The following is a 19,988-nucleotide window of genomic DNA, read 5'->3' as shown; positions in this document are numbered from 1 at the left end:
TTAAAGTGTGTACAAGCATGAGGTACTTTAGCGAGACAGCAGGGTAGAAGGAAAGCCATTTACTGTAAGAAGGCTAGAAAGACCACTCGACATCCTTTTGAACCACTTATTAAAACTAATTTTCAAAGAATTACTTTGATGGTGAATTCTTCCATCCTAATAATTAAACTATTGATTTTGCTCTCTATCCATCTTGTGATGCCTTCAAGCCCATCGAGGCAAATTTGTGATTTGTGAAATTGGGCTATATAAATAAAAGAGATTTCTTGACTTTCATGTCATTTATGAGCTTGGTTTTATTTTCATTAGTTAAATAACGTTGAAAATGGCTGCTTGTAGAATAAAGCCTTTTATGATAATGATTATTAGGGGCTGACAGGAATGGCAGGAGAAAGTCACATTATTCAACTGTAAGAGAGAAAAATAGGATCCCATGTGCATCTCTTACCCTCCTACCACCACTCTAATTCCCCCTCCCCCCTCTTACCAAAAACTCATTCAACCACTGTCATGGAAATGAGCCACAGAGAGAAAAGAGCCCATCATCATCATCATCATCATCACTGCCATATTGGGCAATGAGCCCAACATCCTTTATTACGGGATGGAGCCGCTTCTTTAGAGCACTCTCAACTTCACCATGGAAACGGACTCATAGTTCAGGATGTGTTTTATAATTGTCCCAAACCCCTTTTGCCCTGAGAACATTCACCCACCCCCCCCCCCCCCCCCCACACACACACACACACACACACACACACACACACACACACACACACACACACACACACGTGATCCTTGCATTTTTCATTACATTAGTTTATGTTGCGCTCAAATGGCTCATATTCCTAAATGAAGTTGTAATGAATAAAATATAAATAGAATTTCTTTAAAATACCACAAAAGCATTCAACCTTTTTCTCCTTGGGCCCTCAAACAGGTTAATATGGCCATGTTTATTCACTAGTGTTTCCACATTAAGGTGAGTAAATGCACCATTTATTTGTGTCAAAATGATTCTCAAGTCAGTTTTGAATTCAATTGGACGTCAGCTATAAAGTTCAAGAATGAAGCTGATCACATGATCAGGGGTCAAACTGCTCTGTGCAGGCTGTGTGAGAGAGCCGCCCAGCTTGAATAAGAGCTTCTTTTTCTAAATGTTGATTGGTAAACTTGAAAAGAAAAAAACTACTCAGAGTCTCAGCCCCTGTTTTGTTTGTATCGTACAAGGACAGGCATGCATGCACAAGCACACTGACGACATAATACACACATTCCTGCCACCAGTTTCCCACTGTTCTCCTGACCGGCAGTCAGTGCAGGTAATGTAACAAGAAATAGAGCAATGCACCAACAAAGAAGACTGCTTGCAAGAACATAAAATGATATGAGGATAAAAATGATACAAATATTTAAAATTACCAGCTTTGATAATTTGGCCCATTTGGAAGACGCTGCTGTCTTTATCTTCTCCCATATTTACCTTTTTTTGTCTGTCTGGAGCAAAGAAGCCAACAATCTATATGTTTGATCATGCGTTTAGAAAATGTTCAGACTAAAATTGAGTGAATGGAAACAACAAAGAAAGATAATGATAATAATAATAATAATAATAATAATAAGAATAAGAATAAGAATAAGAATAAGAATAAGAATAAGAATAAGAATAAGAATAATAAGAATACATTTTATTTATAAAGCGCCTTTCAAAGCTAAAAGCAATCTCAAGGCGAAGATGCCCCATCCCTGGACGCAACAATAACATGTGGGACCAAAACAGGGACAGTTGCGGTTAGAATAGAGGAGACAACAGGGAAGAAGAACTGGTGTATTCTTCTTCTCTCTGGACACGAGTGTTAATTCAGTGTGTCAGGACCATTAGAGCAGGAAAGACCGAGGTAGAAGTGAAAGGGATGAGGGGACAGAAAAAAGAAAAAGACAGGTGTGCTCCATCAATAAAAGTTGGGACACCAAAGCTATCCAACAACACCTGAAATAAATACATGTGATGTGTTTTAATGTTGCGGTTTTCAAAAAGGAGGCTTTTTAATGACATAGTATTGGCCTAAGTGTTTGGCAAACAAAAGAGACAAAGCAAGGATGGAAAGAGTATTTGTGTAAAAATGCTTACCCGGCTGATCTCACAATATTGTTTATACTATCATTCCAGCACAGCCTGCTAAACTGAAATAAACTGAACCGAGGACTTGACAGAAAGCTAACATAAACAGAAACAAAAGCAGAACTTTGACAACTGCAGAGTAAGGTAACCAGAGACACGATGGGATGCATGGAGGAACAGGGGGAATGTGTGAGTGCTGAAGGTATACTGCAACGTGTTTGACTTATTGATTATGTGTGAAATCTCATCCACTCGACGTGGCTGCAAGTTGTGTAGCATTGTTTTTTTATCGCGGGGCTTCCACACTCATTCTTCCACTCTGTGGATTGGGAATGTTTTATCGATATTATGTATCCACCGACTCTTTCTTCTGTCAGCACAGCTTACCCTTAGCTTAGTCTAGCACAACACATACAGTACAGCCTTGTATTGGGAAAACAGGGTGATTGCATATTACACATGTCCGGTAACAACCCTGAGCCGACCCTGACTTGCTGTGTTTTCTCTGTTTAGGACTAAGGGTCAACAAGCACGACGCACAATGTCCTTTCGGTTAACGGGCCAATACGCATACCGTGTACTCGAAATGTCACAGGTTTGAATCCAGCTTGTGACCTTTGTTGAATGTCATATCCTTGGCGCATTCAATATATCCAGCTAGTCTGCTGTTGTGTTCCTCAAATAGGCAGAAATGCCATTAAAATGCATGCGGATTAATAACACATGATCAGTTCTCTCTAAACTGACAGCTACGTATACACATTTGTTAAATTGATAATAACAAGAATGGGGTATTTTCAGTAATTGCCTGGTTGAAGTTGGGTGGGGCTACTTTTGGGGAGTATGCTGAACTTACCAAACTTCATGTATTGATGGGTTAGGGTTGAGGTGACAGTAATGCCAATGGAAAGTAATGGAAAACCAAAATAGAGTAAGTTGAGCTGAGTAGAGATGTGCCGTACCATGCAGTGGAAATGCAGCATTAGTTGTCTCACACAAACAGGTGCAACATAATAAATCGTTTTTACAAAGTGGCCTCCAACAATTGGAGAGTGTTTCTAACTCTTCCAAAGGGCCACACTTAAAGGGTCAACAATTTGTTCTTCACTGAAAGGAATGGCAAATCTTGGCTTGGGCCAAAATAAGTAAAAATGCATGATTTTTGCTGTGGAGGCAATGAATGTGTTAACTGAGGTCATTTTAATGCCATTTGGTGCTTCTCAATGGTCCTCTCTACTTTACGTAGTTCAGTCAGGACAACAGATGTGTGCTCTTTGGTGACTCAGAAGCATTTGATGCCCACTTACTTCGATTTCCTTTTTTGCTCTAGATTTTAAAGCCACAACAAGCATAATTGTTTCCCTCTCCTAAAATCACCTTTTAGATTGGTTGAGGACTAAACCAGCTGATTTCCCACTATCACCCTCTAAAGCAGTCTTCAACAGGGGGTCCGCGACCCCCAGGGGGTCCATGGAGGTACTGCAGGGGGGTCAAAAAATTGTTTGTAGATAAAGCAATTAAAAAAATAAAAAGGTTTTTTTATTTATTTTTGCTTTGCCATTCACATTGCCTTCTCCTCTGTACTTCGCGAAGGGCGGCGACACACACCTACAGTCAGAGACAGAGTGGAGGAAAGGAGAGGGGTGAACCAAAATAAACCCCCCCCCCCCTGTCGCACAGACCTCCTCAAGCCTCTTATATATATATACAGTAGGGGGTCCCTGCACCACGCTACACCAGTTTGGGGGTCCTTGGCCCGAAAAACGTTGAAGACCCCTGCTCTAAAGTGTTACAACTTTCCTGGAATGTACCCGGATACATCTTTTGATCTTTTAAAAGAAGAATTTCATACAGGTTGTGAAATATATTTTGTTAGTGTGTGTTTCAGCTATAACATTAACTGATCACAAATGTCCCCAGAAGAACACGATTCTTTACTTTCCCTGTTTGGAATACACATTAAATGATAATTAGATAGTCCCGTCCATGGCTGGACTATTGTGTGGATTCGACTGTAGTCTGCTCACAGTTGTGTCAGACATGGCGGTCTAAAGCCACCAATGATATATTAATTGCCAGATGGTATAATACAGAAAGTAATTGAAGTGTAAAAAACAAAGGTCTCTGTACATGACTCAAATAAAGCCTGACAACATCAATCCTGTCCCTTGTAATGTAACATTATTTAACCAGCAATTATTACAATATCAAACTAGAAATGTTATTACATCCTCCAGCATAATTAGTTTAATTTACACATTTGACATTTCAGGCAGTTGTGTGGAAACAGTTTGACAAGTTATTATATTATACGAGGGTTATTACGGTACATTGTGCATTGGTAGAAGGTCGCTCATGTCTTACCCAGGCCCAGCAGGTCCACAGCTGGCTCTGTGCATTCCTTGGGACTGGCTCTATACTCTGTCTGTTGGACAAAGACAAAGACAAAGGTCAAAATAAATGATTTAGTATAATGTTCAATTTGCCACAGTTTCAATGTCTTCTACATTATTATAGATACTGCCATTACATGCAGGGACTGACCTGACTATTTATGTTTGGATACAGGACAACAATACTTAATGTGTGTATCATGACAACGGCTTGTATATCTGCAGTCTCAGGTCTTTTGTTTTACGTGTTTGAATGGTGAATACAGACTACCACCGCCTGCTGTGATGGAGAGTCATTTCCTGTCATGCAGGCGCAGAACATACGTGCTAGTTGGCCGTTTGACTGTAGTCTTTGTGTTCAAGTGCGATTTTTTGGTCGAGACGCAGGCTATATGAGTTCTTTGATGTCTGTTTGGTGCGTTTTAGAATACCTACAGACTATAAACCCATATCCGTAGCAGATTTTATTCAAAATACTTAGATTCCGTAAAATTATAGTTTTATTTTGCAGACCATATGCTGCAATTTTCCCAAACAATGAGTAGAAGTTTGGGGTGACAGTGCTTGAGCTAAAAAAATCCACTATCCTGTATTTCAATGCAGTGTTTTTTTGTTTAAAGGGACCCTCTGGAGTTTCTGAACATTAGTGACTCTAGGGTGCATTGTTTTGAGGGGCTTTGTCCCGGCTTTGCTTGTATCTTGTGTTGTACTAGAATGCACATATGCTCATGGGTGACATTCCTGCTGATGGGTTCATGCTGTTCCACTGACAGTTGGTGGCGGTTATGCACCAAGAAGCGTAACAACAAACTGTAAAAACAACATTGACATATTGTCACCTTGTAAAGTTGATATGGTGAAAATGTCAGCAAACAGTTGCCCATTTACCCATCTAGTAAACATGGAGCAGCATAGGTATTCATTTAGAGTAATCTTTCTGTCCACTCTATGAATCTAAGTCCAACATTCAATCACTTTTTAACTCTGTGTTTCCCATTAATCATAATGAACCGAAAATATTTGTACACTTCTCAACGGGTGGACTGGCTGGCCTTTGCCAAGCACATTTCCGCCGTGGCGCCACAATGCAGCGCAACTGGCACTACGTCAGCTGCTAAGGCCCAACCGCCCAGGGTGAAGTGGCTCTCGCCTCCGTCACCAGCTTTACAGTACCCCTTGCCTAGACAATGCCGCTTCCCAGGGCTGTGGACTCGCCGCGCAGTCACTCCTTGCGGGAAGGGACGGAGATGACCGTGAACTGCGGGGCTATCATTGCGTCAGAAGTCTGACATCACTGTCTGTTTTTCCAGACCTTACAAAGATCGTACGGGAAGGTTTCTGGAGCTTCTGCCAATGACAGCAGTATTACTAACAAAGTAGTAAGTAAGATTATCCCCTCTAAATGCTTTCTTTAAGTACATTAATCAGCCAACAGACAATAAAATCAGACACAACAGCAATATTGATAAATACCTAATCTTTTCATTTACATAGAGTAAAAATGGAAAGTATTTACTGGGTACACCTTTCTGCTATTTGTCAGTGTTATACTGCCAGGGAAATATTGATTTTGATAAGCAATCATGTTAATTGAGTTTTAAATTGAAAACAAATTAGGGGAGTAGAATGGGATAGAAGAAGTAGCGGTGGAGGAATAGGAGGGAGTGAAAAACAGGGGGAAAGACAGATAGAGGAAAAGACAAAGAGGGAGAGATTAAAAGTCAAAGAGTGGGATAATGAGACAGGCGGATGTGGCAAGACAGAGATAGAGTGAGACTGGAGAGAAAAATGTGGCGAGGGAGAGAGAGAGAGAGTATAAAAGGTTAACACGTGGGCCATGAAAGATCTACAACGCTGGTAACAAACCCAATTTCCCCCCAACAAAAGATCGATGGAACACATTAAATTCAATGTCGTTCCAATCCAAGGCAATGAAAACAATTACTGTGTCCACGCCTAATCAAGAATGCATTGGTTGTGAATTGATGTGTGTTGGGACTGCAGCAAAGCTGGCAGCATGAATCGCAGCAGGAAGGTTGTTTGTGTACAGCAGCAAAGGGTTGGTTAGTGCTGTGCATTAACAGGATGTGTTAGAGTTAGGGGGAAACTGATTTTATGAGATATTGTGGATATTAGTATCATCACACTACAAAACTTTCTGACCAAGCTACAACTTTAATATTTAAATAGACTTTCTATGCATAACTTATCCATTACATTTTTCAACAATGTTATTTAAGTCAGAGACATTTCTGTCAAGGGAATTGACCCTTTATAGCAAATGCTTTCAGTTAGATTTGCCGAAGAAAGGCTATTATTTAAGGAAACTCAACTTGATTAATTTTGCAGGGAGAACTAATCCCCTTGATACTAACGTGAACATAAGTTCTTAGATAAGTCAACGATACCAAAAGCCTAGCACATGAGGCGGTTGGGTTGGTTGAGGCAGTGAAAGTAGAAAGTGAATATTACTACTGTTGTCAGCGGGCCGAGCAGCTCATGGACGAGGCGTGAATGATGCAGAAGATGTCAATCAGCTGATGCAAGTTCAACTTTGGTTCTCTGCTTGAACTAATGCTATGCTCAAATTCTAGTCGCATTTATTCATTTGAAGGAAGTATCACATTCTAGATTTTGGCTTCCCATGAAAATGAAGCCAGGGATTGCTTTGGCACTAAAAACAGACTCTGACCCGCCATGGCTGAATGAATAATGAAAGAAATGTATGTAATGTAGTTGGTCACATCTTGCCGGTACCCGATCAGCACCAGTACGGATTTGGCAAATGAGATTGGTGCATCTTTAACCTTAAACCTAACCCTAAGATAACATATTTACTATCAATACAAGCACATTTCTCAAACAAAGACATTTACGTATCATAAACAGCCAACATCATATTGATCAAACCATAACACAAAATTCTCCTCAGAAAAGCCCCCACCTCCATCATGAGTATTTGCAGGGAGAGAGCAGCAAGAAAATCATTTTGTTGGAATGCCTGTCTATTTGATTACCAACGTTTCAGACTATGCACAGTGTTACAAAATTGAGATTACAAAGTCTTTCAATGCTACATCCCACACAGCTGCTGTAAAACAGAGAAGAAAGAATTAAGAACATCCAAAATGTCACTCCGCATAAAAAGCTTAAATTCCCCGCTGTATGTTTTGGATGGACATGCTGCCAACATTGTTCTTGAAACGCTGGCAGACAAGTTGGGTTTTCCAAAAGTTATCTGGAATGACACGAAGTGATGCAGCTGACAGACGGCTTGCAACAGACTGTGATTGGGTGTCAGGGTCAATTGTGTTTGAAGAGAAAGAAAGAATTGGAATAGAGGCCAGCAATCGATAATCCCCCCCCCCCCCAACAGGTGAATAGAGTCTCGAAGGTGATGCTAGTTTGAATGAAAACCACTGAGCAAACCAAACCCTTTGATTACTGCTGTCACATCATATCTTGTGTCAAATACACACAAGACAAAGAAATCAGCTGACGGCTGTCACACCGACGCCTCGGGGGGGGCAAGCCTGCTGTAAGTTTTTCCCTGATGACCTCAACGGCTTGGCTAGTGAAGCCAAGACAGAATGGTTGTCTCCTCTATCTTCTTTTACCATATAAGGTCCACAGCAGTTGTTCCAATATTATAACAACAACAACGTTGACATTTTGACATAAATGACTTTTAATGTGAAACATTGCTGCAGGACGTTTTGAGTACTTTTCTTGTTAACTCATTCCAATCCCTGCTTCTTTTCTGGCTTTTTTTCATGTTGTGTTAAGACAATGTCACTGAGACACACTGAGGTGGCCTCAGGAGTTAGAGTGAGCTGTCAACCCCTGGCTCCTCCTGTTCATGTGTAACCCTGAGCAAGACACTGAACCCCGGTGTGAGTGGGGGAAAACTTTGGCTGTTAGAGTCGTAAAGCACTTTATAAACGCAGTCTATTTACCGTACATTTAGAAAACATTCCTGAACTGACATTGCACATTACAAACCTCCCAGTAGCACAGAAGTGCATAATTCAGAGGTCAAGAATGAACAAACTCAAATTAGAGCAATATTTCTGTTAAACCACAGGGTGTATGATCATGTTGTGGAAATGTACATTATGCTGAATGTACCATGTGTACTATTTATTGTTAGCAACAGTGAGGTATTATTGAGTCCTATTTATCTTTTTTTTTATAATTCAAAGTTCAAAGAATGTTGATCACTCACATTTCCAACATCTCTACATGAAGTTCAAGGTGACACAGATTCAACACCAGATGATACAAAAATGATTTTGAATCCTTTTTAAAATATATATATTTTTTTTTACGTCAAGACAAGCCTGGAAACAAACATTAAGGGACTCAAGACTGAATCAAGAATGGGAAGCTAGCTGCAAGAAATGCTAATATTGTGTATACATATTCATTAGGGACATGAAACTGGACCTAACATCCCTCTGGTTCCTGTGGCATCCTAATAACATCAAAGCATGATATAATGTTATCATAAGATGTGCTTGATGAGATGATAAGCATCACTTTGGAAGGAGGCAGCAGTGTATCTGGCATTTATGCTTCTGTATGTAGCTTGTATAAGGTGAACATTACTGTCTGCCGTCTCAGAAAGAACACAGCACACCGAACATGCACACAGCGGCATGGCTTTTAGTTTTTGCTTTTACCTTCAGCACCAAACAAGCACATACCATGTAGAGGGAAGAGAAAAGAAAGCTGCTGTCGAGGGAGCTGAATGAGAATACAATAATGAGCAAATAATGAGGTTTTTATGGTGAAATTTAAAGAGTAGGTTTCTCTGACAGGAATTACTCTGAGCTTAGTCTGAAACTGAAAATATGTTGTAAATATATCTTCCATCAATATGGCAGAAACCAGAACTTCAATACATTGCATACGTATAAGTACACACTTCAGCAGAGCTCTTCTCACTATTCCTGACACTAGATTTTCTGCCATTGAACCTCAACTGTGAAATATACGATTGTTTACAATCTAACCACTCATTTTGTATTTCTGTTTAAACATCAGCTGAAATCACTCCTCTTTAAAATTGCTTTTAACTTCAATTAAATTGTCTTACCCACATGCTCTTTGTTTAAAACTATGTGCTTCACAAATTAAGTCATTATTGAAATTACAAGTACACTACTTGAATGTGAAATATGGAATTATATAAAAAAGAAAACAAACAAACACATCGAAGTAGCCTAGTTGTCTAAAGTCCCCTCTACACGATGCAAGAACAGGGATCTCGCAGGTTCATTGCAAGGGCAAGATAATGAAGTTCTGGGCGTAATCTGCGTCACATTGTAAAATAGTGTCAGATTGTGTGATGGATGGCTGGAGGATCATAGGGCTACAGTGTGTAAACAAAAAAAAGCAAGCAGAGACGTTATCGACTCACGCTATTTATCTGCACTTCTCGCTACGGACAGTGTGTTCTGCATCATCGCATGCCGTGTGCTAACTCAGTCCTACATTTCTGACTCATTTTTATGTAAGCTGTCTTTTGTGTAGAAAGTTCTAAATCAGTCATAACCACGTCTCACAGTGATATTTAGGACAACATCTTTCGAATGAAAAAAGAAGATTTCATCAAATCTTTCTCACAGCCGTCAACTCTCATTCGAAACAGCCAAAATCTGCAGTGTACGGGCACTAAACAATCTTTTAAAAAGAAACTGTGAGAAAGTTAAATTGACAATGCTGAACACTGACACAAAACCTCACCTATCAACAGCTTCAGTCCTAAAATGTTTGTATTGACTTTCAAAAACCAATATCTTTCCAAATCTGGAGAGCACTGCGTGACCGACATCACTGCACAAATGATGAAACCTGGAACCAAGAAAGCTCACACACACACGGACAAAAACACAGAGAGAGAGGCTGGCGACACACCGAGACAGTACTCAGCCTTACGCAACACAGAAGCCCACTGTCCTCCTTCACACATACGAGGGGCAGATGAAACTAACGTCTTATCCTCCGAGGGGAGGCAGAGCGAGGTGATGGAACAAACAGAGAGCAAACCATACTAAAAGCGGGAGAGAAAAAACAAATAGAGTGGAAGGAGACGAGCGGGAGATGAGGGCTGCAAATTGGTTAGCGGTGGGAGTAGGAGTAAGGAACAAATATAGAGGACAGGAAATAGAGGAGGAATGGGAGAATGAGGAAGAATAAACATGAGGATGATTGAGAGAGACACAAGACAGACGGCTGCAGACAGTGCAGCTGACAAGCAGTGTGTAAGAGCAGCAAAGGTTGGACTAAGAGCAGAAGCTGAGCAGCACGACTGTAGCAGCAGTACAACACGAGTCTCAGGTCTCAGTCAGATGTTATACATCTACAAATAAATCCTTTTCTGTCCTGTGACTGAATGTTAGTGTGTTGCAATCAGCTAATGATAATCTGATAATCTTCACGTCCCACTTAAACTGTTTTAAGGCAATAGTAGACTTTTACTGTGAAACCAAACGTGTTGACACGCCAGTCACAGTTGACGTTACCAGCATTAGCCTGAACATACCGAAACCTGACTCAATACAGTGTTTCATAAAATAAATGTGCCCCTTTTCTACACTTTTTGTCATATTGTCATTTTACAACATTGCATGCACAAAGTAATGTTGGATTTTATTACAACAATAAAGAAGAGCGGCTCAGCAACTGGAGAAAGCACTGTGGAAACAACAACAACAACAACAACAAAGACAGTTCATTCATTCTTTCATTCATATTCTTAATTAATTCTAATTGCCTTGTTTTTTAATGCAGTGTTAAACTAGTCAAATCCACTTGCTCCAGATGTTTGACAATAAAAGCCTGCCAGGAAAGGGAGGGAATGTGTTCTTTAAACTGCTGAAAGACTGTTAATGTGTAACATCTGTGCAGGAAGTGTTGCACTGACAGTAGTTTAACACTGTCAGCAAAGTAAATGTTATTAGAATTAATAAGTGAATGAGAGCACTGTTATATAATCTCATCTCAAGGTCTACAGTAGGTGGGATTGAGTTATCTTGTCACACCGACCTTATTTTTTCAGTTTAGCTTCTTCCTGCACTGATTTTTCACATTAAAAGCTTCCCAGCAGCAAAACCAAGAGCACCCCAAATTCAAGAATGAATTTCAATGCTCAAATTTGAAAAATATTTCTGTTGAAGAGATACACTAATAGCAACAAAGGGGTGAGTATGTTCGGATTATCTTGTACTGTACTGATATAACATGTTTACCATTATTTGATACTGAATTAGGGGTGTCGCAATATACTGGTATTGACGATAACTGTGATGTTTTAAAAATATAATAGTAGTGACTAGACTTTTATTGGACCATTATTGGTAGTTCTAGGAGCTGCAGTGGCAGCAGCAGAGTGACTAGTACCTACAAGAGCAGCAGTACTGTAGTGCATTAGTAGTTGTAGTCGCGCTGCAGGAAGTGGATTGTCTGGTTGTGGCTGACAGCTGCCTTATTAACACTTTAAAAGAGAATAATAAAACTGCCACAGGCTGGATGAGCCTATGATGCTGATGACAGACAGCTGCAGAGGAAGAAAAAGATAGAAAGAAGAGGAGAGGGAAAGGAAAGCGTGAAAACAGAAGAGAGCAGGGGGCATTTAGGAGGAGAGTGATGGATGTGGAGTGAGGGGAACGGAAGAGCAAAGCAAGCAGGGAAGGTGGAGAAGCAGGTGGATGTGGACGAATAAAGCAAAAAGGAAGAGATAGATGGGGAGGAGAGTGTGACGAAGGGAAGGACAGGGAGTGAGGAGAGAGATAGAAAGAAACGGACGGTGCATAACGTGTGTTGAAAATGCATTATCAATACAGACTGATATCATACAGTCCCCCAGCTCCAGACAGAAACACACAACAAAGTCCCTGTGTGGTTGTGTGGCACCGCAGTAAGTCAGAGTCTGTTAAGTGTGCCGGGCTGCAGCAGTTCTGCACCATTCAACACAATCTGTCACTCAGCTGGTGGCACTGACACACACACACACACACACACACACACACACACACACGCAATCTAAAAGGTTTTGTCACGGAGAGATCTTAAGCTGCCACACGCAAGCATCTCTTCCACCAAGTTACATTCATCTACCAGTCAGCCACACACACACACACACACACACACACACACACACACACACACACACACACACACACACACACACACACACACACACACAAAGAAATAAACACTAGCAGGTAAAAATATATATAATCAAACATAAAATGGCAACAACAAACACACATTCAGGTAATGCATGTGAATGTGCACAAACAACACAAATGTTCACACATTGGTACCAAGCACACACACACTCTACATAAATATATGCATCCACAGAGATACACACACACATACACTCTTGAGTATTTGATGAAGGTCACGGTGTGGTCTAACGGCTGATGCGTGACGGTGCTGTTCAGGGAAAGAATTCCTAATCAAATCAAAACACTGGCAACTAACACACACACGCACACACCAATTCAAACAGGGTATTTGCAGGTGTTTTCAGAATTGAATCTCATTCGTCACTAAACAGGAGAGCTTTCAGAGCATTGAGCATCTTGTTAGGCTGTGTTTTTGAGAAAGTGGCAGCCAGCTTCGGGTTAGAATTTGTTTGGTGGATTTAGGGAACACACACACACACACACACACACACACACACACACACACACACGCACTTTGATTCAGGGAACACACACCTGATGCCCAACTTGTCTTGAGGAACACTTTACGATCTGGATTAGATGTACACACACACAGACTCTCACACACATGGATCCAGAGAAAACACAGTTGGATTTGGGAAAGGCATGCACAACAAGATGGTTTAGCGTGCTGGTGCAACAACGGAACACTGAGCTAGCAATCTACTGAGGACACAGAGATCTTTCCTTCAGTTGTTTTGTGTTTTTAACCTTTAGAAATCAATAAGTGTGTGTGTGGCAGTGGGGGTGGTAACGCCGCCGGCTGCTGGGGGAGAGATGGGAGTGTCTCAGCTGGAGATCAGACAGCTGGACAGATTCAGGTAATCAGTCACACCATATAAGCGTGGTGGTAACTTGGTTCTGTTCTGTTGCATTAGGCCGGGTCCATACGACTGACATGGAGCCAGAGCCGGGAGAGAGCGTGTTCGGGTGTGAACCCTTTGGAGAGATTGTGTCGGAGCCGTGTTTTTGTTTTGCCTGAAAAGGCCACAGGGTCACCCCATTAAGCTCTTTTATTTACCCAACATCCTTCTCCTTCAGTCATTTCCCAGTTCAGCCGCCAATGTGAGACGACCCTGCTCTCACCCCAATGAAATGACAGAAGGAGAATTTTTGTTTTGAAACCCACATCTACCACTTTATGGTGTTTTTTATATGGTGTCCTGATTTTATTTTCACCTCAACATCAAACACAGGACTGTAATGTGTGTGTGTGTGTGTGTGTGTGTGTGTGTGTGTCTGTGTGTGTGTGTGTGTATCATAGTGTATCATATGTATAAAGGAGGTGGACGTGGTCACCATGGCGTCACCCATTTGTTTGTGGACTGGTTGGCATTTTGTCACCATGTTGTTGTTTTTAGAACTAAATGTGACACAAGAGATTGGAAATAACTACAGCCGATCGCTGAACAACACATTTTTAAGGCGACCAAAATGCAATTACAATTAACTCTCATGAACTGAAAACATACTAGGTAAGAGTTGAAGTGGTAATACAAACTAGGAGAGTACCCAAACCAGACCTGTCAATCATAATGTAGCCACGCCCTAAGGCATACCCTGCTGTTTTATTTATGTCACTCTAAATGGGGCCATAATTTACGAAATAAACATCATGCTTGTAACTAGCCTTTGAGACCATAAACTCATTAGGAAATTGTTTACTGAGGTAAATAATCAAGTGAGAAGTCGGGTCTCATTGACTTCTATAAAATCTGACAACAATCTTTTTTTGCAACCAGTGCAACCAATAGCCCTGCTGGCTGTTAGAGGGAATGCAAGTTTAAGGCTATTCAGCATTGGCTTCACTTTTCAGACCCGGAGGTTGCCGTTTAGAAAAAGCTTTTTGTGAGCAACTGGCAGCTACTGGATCTGAAGACCTCAGATCAGAATCTTTACAGATCACACACTGAATGATTTTATCTGCCAACTAACAACAACAACTGACCCAGACCGGAACAGATCAGTCGACAAACCCAAACCATCCCAAGCTCAACAGTCGTAATATGTTTCTCCGCCTTTACTGAAACAACAACTCTTAATTCAACATATTTTTAAATGTTAAGTTGGCTGCTCTTATCTGCCGTAGCTTCTGTGTCAATTGAAGATGACTTTGATGTGACTGATATACAAGTCACTCCTGCTTAATAGAAAAAAGCTGACATGGACAGAAAATGATGAGCCATTCAGTCTGATTATCAGGCTACTAAAATATAAAACAATAATAGTGACTGTTATAGTAAAATAGCTACATGAATAGCCTAGAATATGACAAGAATATTGAAGTAAATCCCGCACTGGGTCAAAAAACTAGGTGTTGGTGATGTTGAAGTAAAAAATCAAATGCTGTTATTGGACAGAATTTTTTATTCTTATGATAAGAAATTTTGCAATATTTCCTGCAGTATTTACTGATCTCTGTCAGCAGGGACTCGACACAATTATATGACTGACATTAAATCAGTCGTATGATATATTCTACAAAGCCCCGAGCTCTGTGAATCCCAACCAGCTGAGCGGACATGGCTCACTCTGTTTGGAGAGGTAAGCTGTGATATAACCATCTCAGTGGCATATTGGCTCTGCTGCATCACATCGGGGGAGATGTGTTTGTGTGTTTGTGTGCGTACGGGATGGGAGGAAGAGCATGTTGGTGTGTGTATGTGTGCATCCACAGTGGACCAGGTTGGGACTGTGCGTTTATGATAGCGTCTGTCTTATATGTGGTTGTGTGTGTTTACTTGGGAAACAGGCAGGATTCTCTTTCTCCAGCAGTGCAAATCCACTTTATTGATTAGTCTCCTTGTGGCTATGCTATTGATCCTTTGACTGCTAGACCTCAGACAGCACTGCTTTCTGTGTGTGTGTGTGTGTGTGTGTGTGTGTGTGTGTGTGTGTGTGTGTGTGTGTGTGTGTGTGTGTGTGTGCGCTTCACGTTATTAGTCACAGAAAGCTGCTCCTTTGGCTGCCCTTCACATCGTCCGCTCAAACTAACTCCAATCGACTACAGATATGCTTTAGATGTTGCAACTGCTGCTCCTGAGTGTGTGTGTGAGTGTGTGTGTGTGTGTGTGTGTGTCTGTGTGTGTGCGTGCGTGTGTGTGTGTGTGTGTAACATCCAATCTCGGGAACCTTTGAGAGCCCAACTCAGTCCAGATGTACAGAGCACCTAGCGATAACACACTCCCCAAATCCCTGCACTGAATGGACAAAGGAACACAGAAATGCATCTACACGCATCCACACACACACACACACACACACACACACACACACACACACACACACACACACACACACACACACACACACACACACACACATATATATATACACACATACTCCTTCATTTCTATCTCCAACAAAGGCAAGCCACAGTGTTCTCCATGAAGGAAAGCAGCCTCTTGTTCTCTTTGATAATTTATTCATGAGCTGAAAGAAAAAGACAACATACGCCAGCAGTCCAACGAGACGACAGTGATTTAGTGTTTGTAGAAAGCGAAAGACACCGGAGAGATAGAAACAGAGAGAGGCAGAGGGAATGACGAATGAAGGAGAGATGGAGATGAGAGAGTGAAAACCACTAGATAATGGAGTCACTTCTTCTCTAAAAAGCACTATGTGTTTTTGTAGCGCGAGTGTCCCGTCTCTTTCCACACATGTTTTTACTACATCCATGACTGTGTTTGTCATAAATAAATATTAGAATTCACTCATCTTAAGACCTGGCCTGTGGCAGGTGTTATTTGACAGATATTCTGTCAGCAACATTGGTAAACATAAAAAACGACATTTTTAGTCATCTGAGCAGAATTTCTTTTGGTGAGATCAATCTTACAATACCAGTCAACAATGCAAAATATCATGATGAAACACATCTACAAGCCACACCACATGTAACTATTTACTTTACTTTATCGTTTTGCATTGCAAGTTGAGACCATTCCCAACTTTATCGGTTGCCTGTAACAGCCTGTGGACTCAGGGCAGTTTTGCCTCTCTTCAGCTCCCTATAGCTTGGGTGGATAACGTCAGCTAAAATTATTCAGGTCTGGTCTGGCTGGTAAATTGCCAGTTTGAAAATGACTTCCTCAGCTAACGTTAGGAAGCAACCAACGCCAGATCCATGCAGCATAGCTAAGTTACAGCTAGCTGGCTAACTTTAGCTTGCTTCGTCACTAACTTTATCGCAAGGCAGGGGCGGAAAAATTAGCTAGCTGTAACCTAAGCTAAGCTACGGTTAGCCAGCTAGCTGTAACCTAAGCTAAGCTACGATTAGCCAGCTAGCTGTAACTTAGCTATGCTGTATGGATCTGGAGTTGGTTGCTTCCTAACATTAGCTGAGGAAGTCATTTGCAAATGGTCCAACTAAAATATAGGAAAATTACCGATAGTTACCTTCTTCTGAATAATGATATGATTGTATTGTAATGTCACAGCACAGTTTTGGCCGATGCCAAAGGATGCTGACTGCAGTTCACCTCATTAAAATTCCACATAATACTTTGACATCCTAAAAAAGTGGCGCAGCAAAATGCATTAACTTCCGAGGATTTCCTCAGCTTTACATGGATGAGGACACAAGTAAATAACACCCACACACACACACACCATGCCAGCTTCCAATCAGAACTGAAGCCTAATTAATGCCTACAGGCATTGGGTAGGAAGTGTGGAGGAGACAAAGTTGAGCATTGACAACCCCAATCAAGCTGAATAAAAAGTGGTTCATTTGAATTCAGAGGGAAAAGACAGACTAATTGATATTCTCCTGTGTATGTCAGGCGGAATGTTCTTGACTGTCTATATTCGTATCAACATCTGTACGCCGTTTCATCCATGTTATCTATACATTTGCCTGCTCTCAATTTAACGTTTAAATCAGACAATCACCTCTGATACAGAGATATCTCTTAATGGTGAATATGTCTCATATATCTATATTTCATTTAAGATGGCTGAGCAGATAAGTTGATGCTTCTAGTTATTTTTTCATTTAAATGGCCAACATATCCCAGAGTTCCTCCTGTAATCTTAAACATGCCTGCTCTTCAGCTGAAAACATTATCGAATATATTTAGTCTGTGAGGAGAAAATTGGAATGAGAGATTTTGAAGGTCAAAATACTGTCAGAGAGGCTTTCCTGACAAACGAAAACAGGGCATGAAAAAGGGCACAATGCGAAAAATAATGAGTTTGGCAAAATATTACTAACCTAGAACAAAAGCATAAAAAAAAACACCCTAACATCTATCTCCCCTCTCCAGTGAACAGAAGATATATGACATATGCTCCACTGGAACTCATGCTAACATCTTCTGCAATGCCAGATAAATGCTGACGATATACCATTAGAAGTGCTTTAAAAATGAGAAAAACGTTGTTATTATGAGCGACCACAGTCCAGGCAGCCATTATGTTCTGGGTTCATACAGCTTAAGGCATGTTAGATGTTTAATGCCACGCTGAACTTCAACTTTACAAAAACACTGCATGTGATTGACTGCATTGATTCGCAATGTGTTAAGTTTCAAACACTTCTTGCACAAAATACATCGTATACATTGCATATACATCCTGCTCTACGCGACGTTTATGTGAGAGAGCATTCGGTGAATTCAAATATTTTTTGTTGAGATTTTAGATTGCAATGTTCTTCCCAAGTCTTAGCATTTTTAAGACCAATTCATTAATTTAAGGCATTTAAGGCACCCACAATTACGGCCTTATTTTCCGATGAATGCCTTATAAGACTTTTTAGGAGGTCACCTACATGAACTCTGAACACATCGACTTGCTTTACCTCTTTCAACCACCCCGAGCTCCAAACACTTTGTACCACCTCAACACATGTGGGACACACAACTTCCTACATTAGCACTAAGTGTTCCGACGTAAATCATGAGATGCATATTTGTCCATTACTAACCAGATTATGGGGATACTGGGCTGCATAATACATCTGTTAGATCTGTTAAATAAAGTTGAAACAGTCAGCAGCTTTAATAGAAAAACTGCCTGACTAACTTCTCTGATCTAAAGACACATCCACTACATCTGGACTGTCCTATGACCTCCACGTGACCCCTCAGGAAGTACACTCTAACATAAACACTCAAGCAGCTCCTGTGAGCAGCCAGCTCAGGGATGGCACTCCCCACATTCCTTACATTCTACAATATCGATTCAGTCATATCTCACATTAGCGTCGCGTGACCTGACACGGCCCTCTCTATCTTTCTAGAATGACTCCCCTTCAGCCCCTGCTATTGTCACTGTTCGGGGACTGATATGCTGAGGGGAGGTTCCCATCACTATCACACTGGACTGACGTGCCATGAAGGGACAACAGTGCCTAACATCTGTCTGAGCACCTGTAGTATGACACACTGGGGAATAATCTACACTTAAGTATGCTCGACTAAAGAAGTAAAGAAGACAGCATCAATTATAAAATCAACAGCAAATATAGTTCTATAGCAGTGTGTCATCTTGATCTTCAATCTGCTGATCAGTGTAACCGTATAGTTGACTGTGCTGGGGGTTGAGCGTGGCCTCATTAGAAATAGTAAATGTCTTAGGTCATCATCCAAAACAGCATCCACTATATTTTGTTCAGTTATATCATCACTGGTGAATCACGCTGTATGGATACACTGACAACAGAAAGTAAGGCAGACCCTGCTGAAATAATGAGGTCCGTGATTGGAATTCTTACTGAATAACTGAATGATTCACTGAGTTGAACTGTAGGCCTGTTTTTGCATTAGTGAAGGGATTCAATGTTTAGCAAACTCAAGTAAAGAGCTAGCATTTATTAATGCTTAGTTGGCTTTTTATCAATTGTATTCATATTGTTTTTTTTCCTTAAAAGGCTCATGAGCGACATTAGCGTCCTCTTGGAAGCTGTGCTAGTTTGTATGTTCGTGTCATTGCTGTGGTGGCTGTACATCTCCGACTTGTGTCTCTTGGGGGCTTTTATTCTTCTCTGGAGATGTATAAAGTCATTAGTTGTAAGGTTATTTTCAATTTTGAATAATTATTTTGTCTGTAAAATCCATGAAAATTGTGAGAAGTACTTAAAATCCCTTGAATCTTTGTCCAAACCCATCCGTCATATACTATTCCAGAGAACAGTAGCAAATCCTCATATTGGAGACGCTTAGTCCAGTGAATATTTGCTCAAAAATGATAAAAACATTAATCAATTATCAAAAAAGTTGCTCGATAACCAAT

The 19,988-nt window shown here is 40.8% G+C and overlaps 1 protein-coding gene across 3 annotated transcripts in view; it reads right to left on the bottom strand.

Annotated features, from left to right (window-relative positions):
• LOC115020148 (stromal membrane-associated protein 1-like) overlaps nt 1-19,988 on the bottom strand; it is a 93,043-nt gene that overhangs the window by 31,888 nt on the left and 41,167 nt on the right. For all 3 annotated transcript variants that reach the window (XM_029450068.1, XM_029450069.1, XM_029450070.1), the window contains one exon: nt 4,487-4,547. In XM_029450068.1, coding sequence (XP_029305928.1) covers nt 4,487-4,547 — 61 coding nt within the window. The remainder of the gene's footprint in view (nt 1-4,486; nt 4,548-19,988) is intronic.

The sequence above is a fragment of the Cottoperca gobio genome, chromosome 15 (genome assembly GCF_900634415.1).
Source record: "Cottoperca gobio chromosome 15, fCotGob3.1, whole genome shotgun sequence".
NCBI classification, from domain to species: domain Eukaryota; kingdom Metazoa; phylum Chordata; class Actinopteri; order Perciformes; family Bovichtidae; genus Cottoperca; species Cottoperca gobio.
The sequence above is the reverse complement of the archived record's forward strand: the minus strand, read 5'-3'. Positions and strand labels throughout refer to the sequence as shown.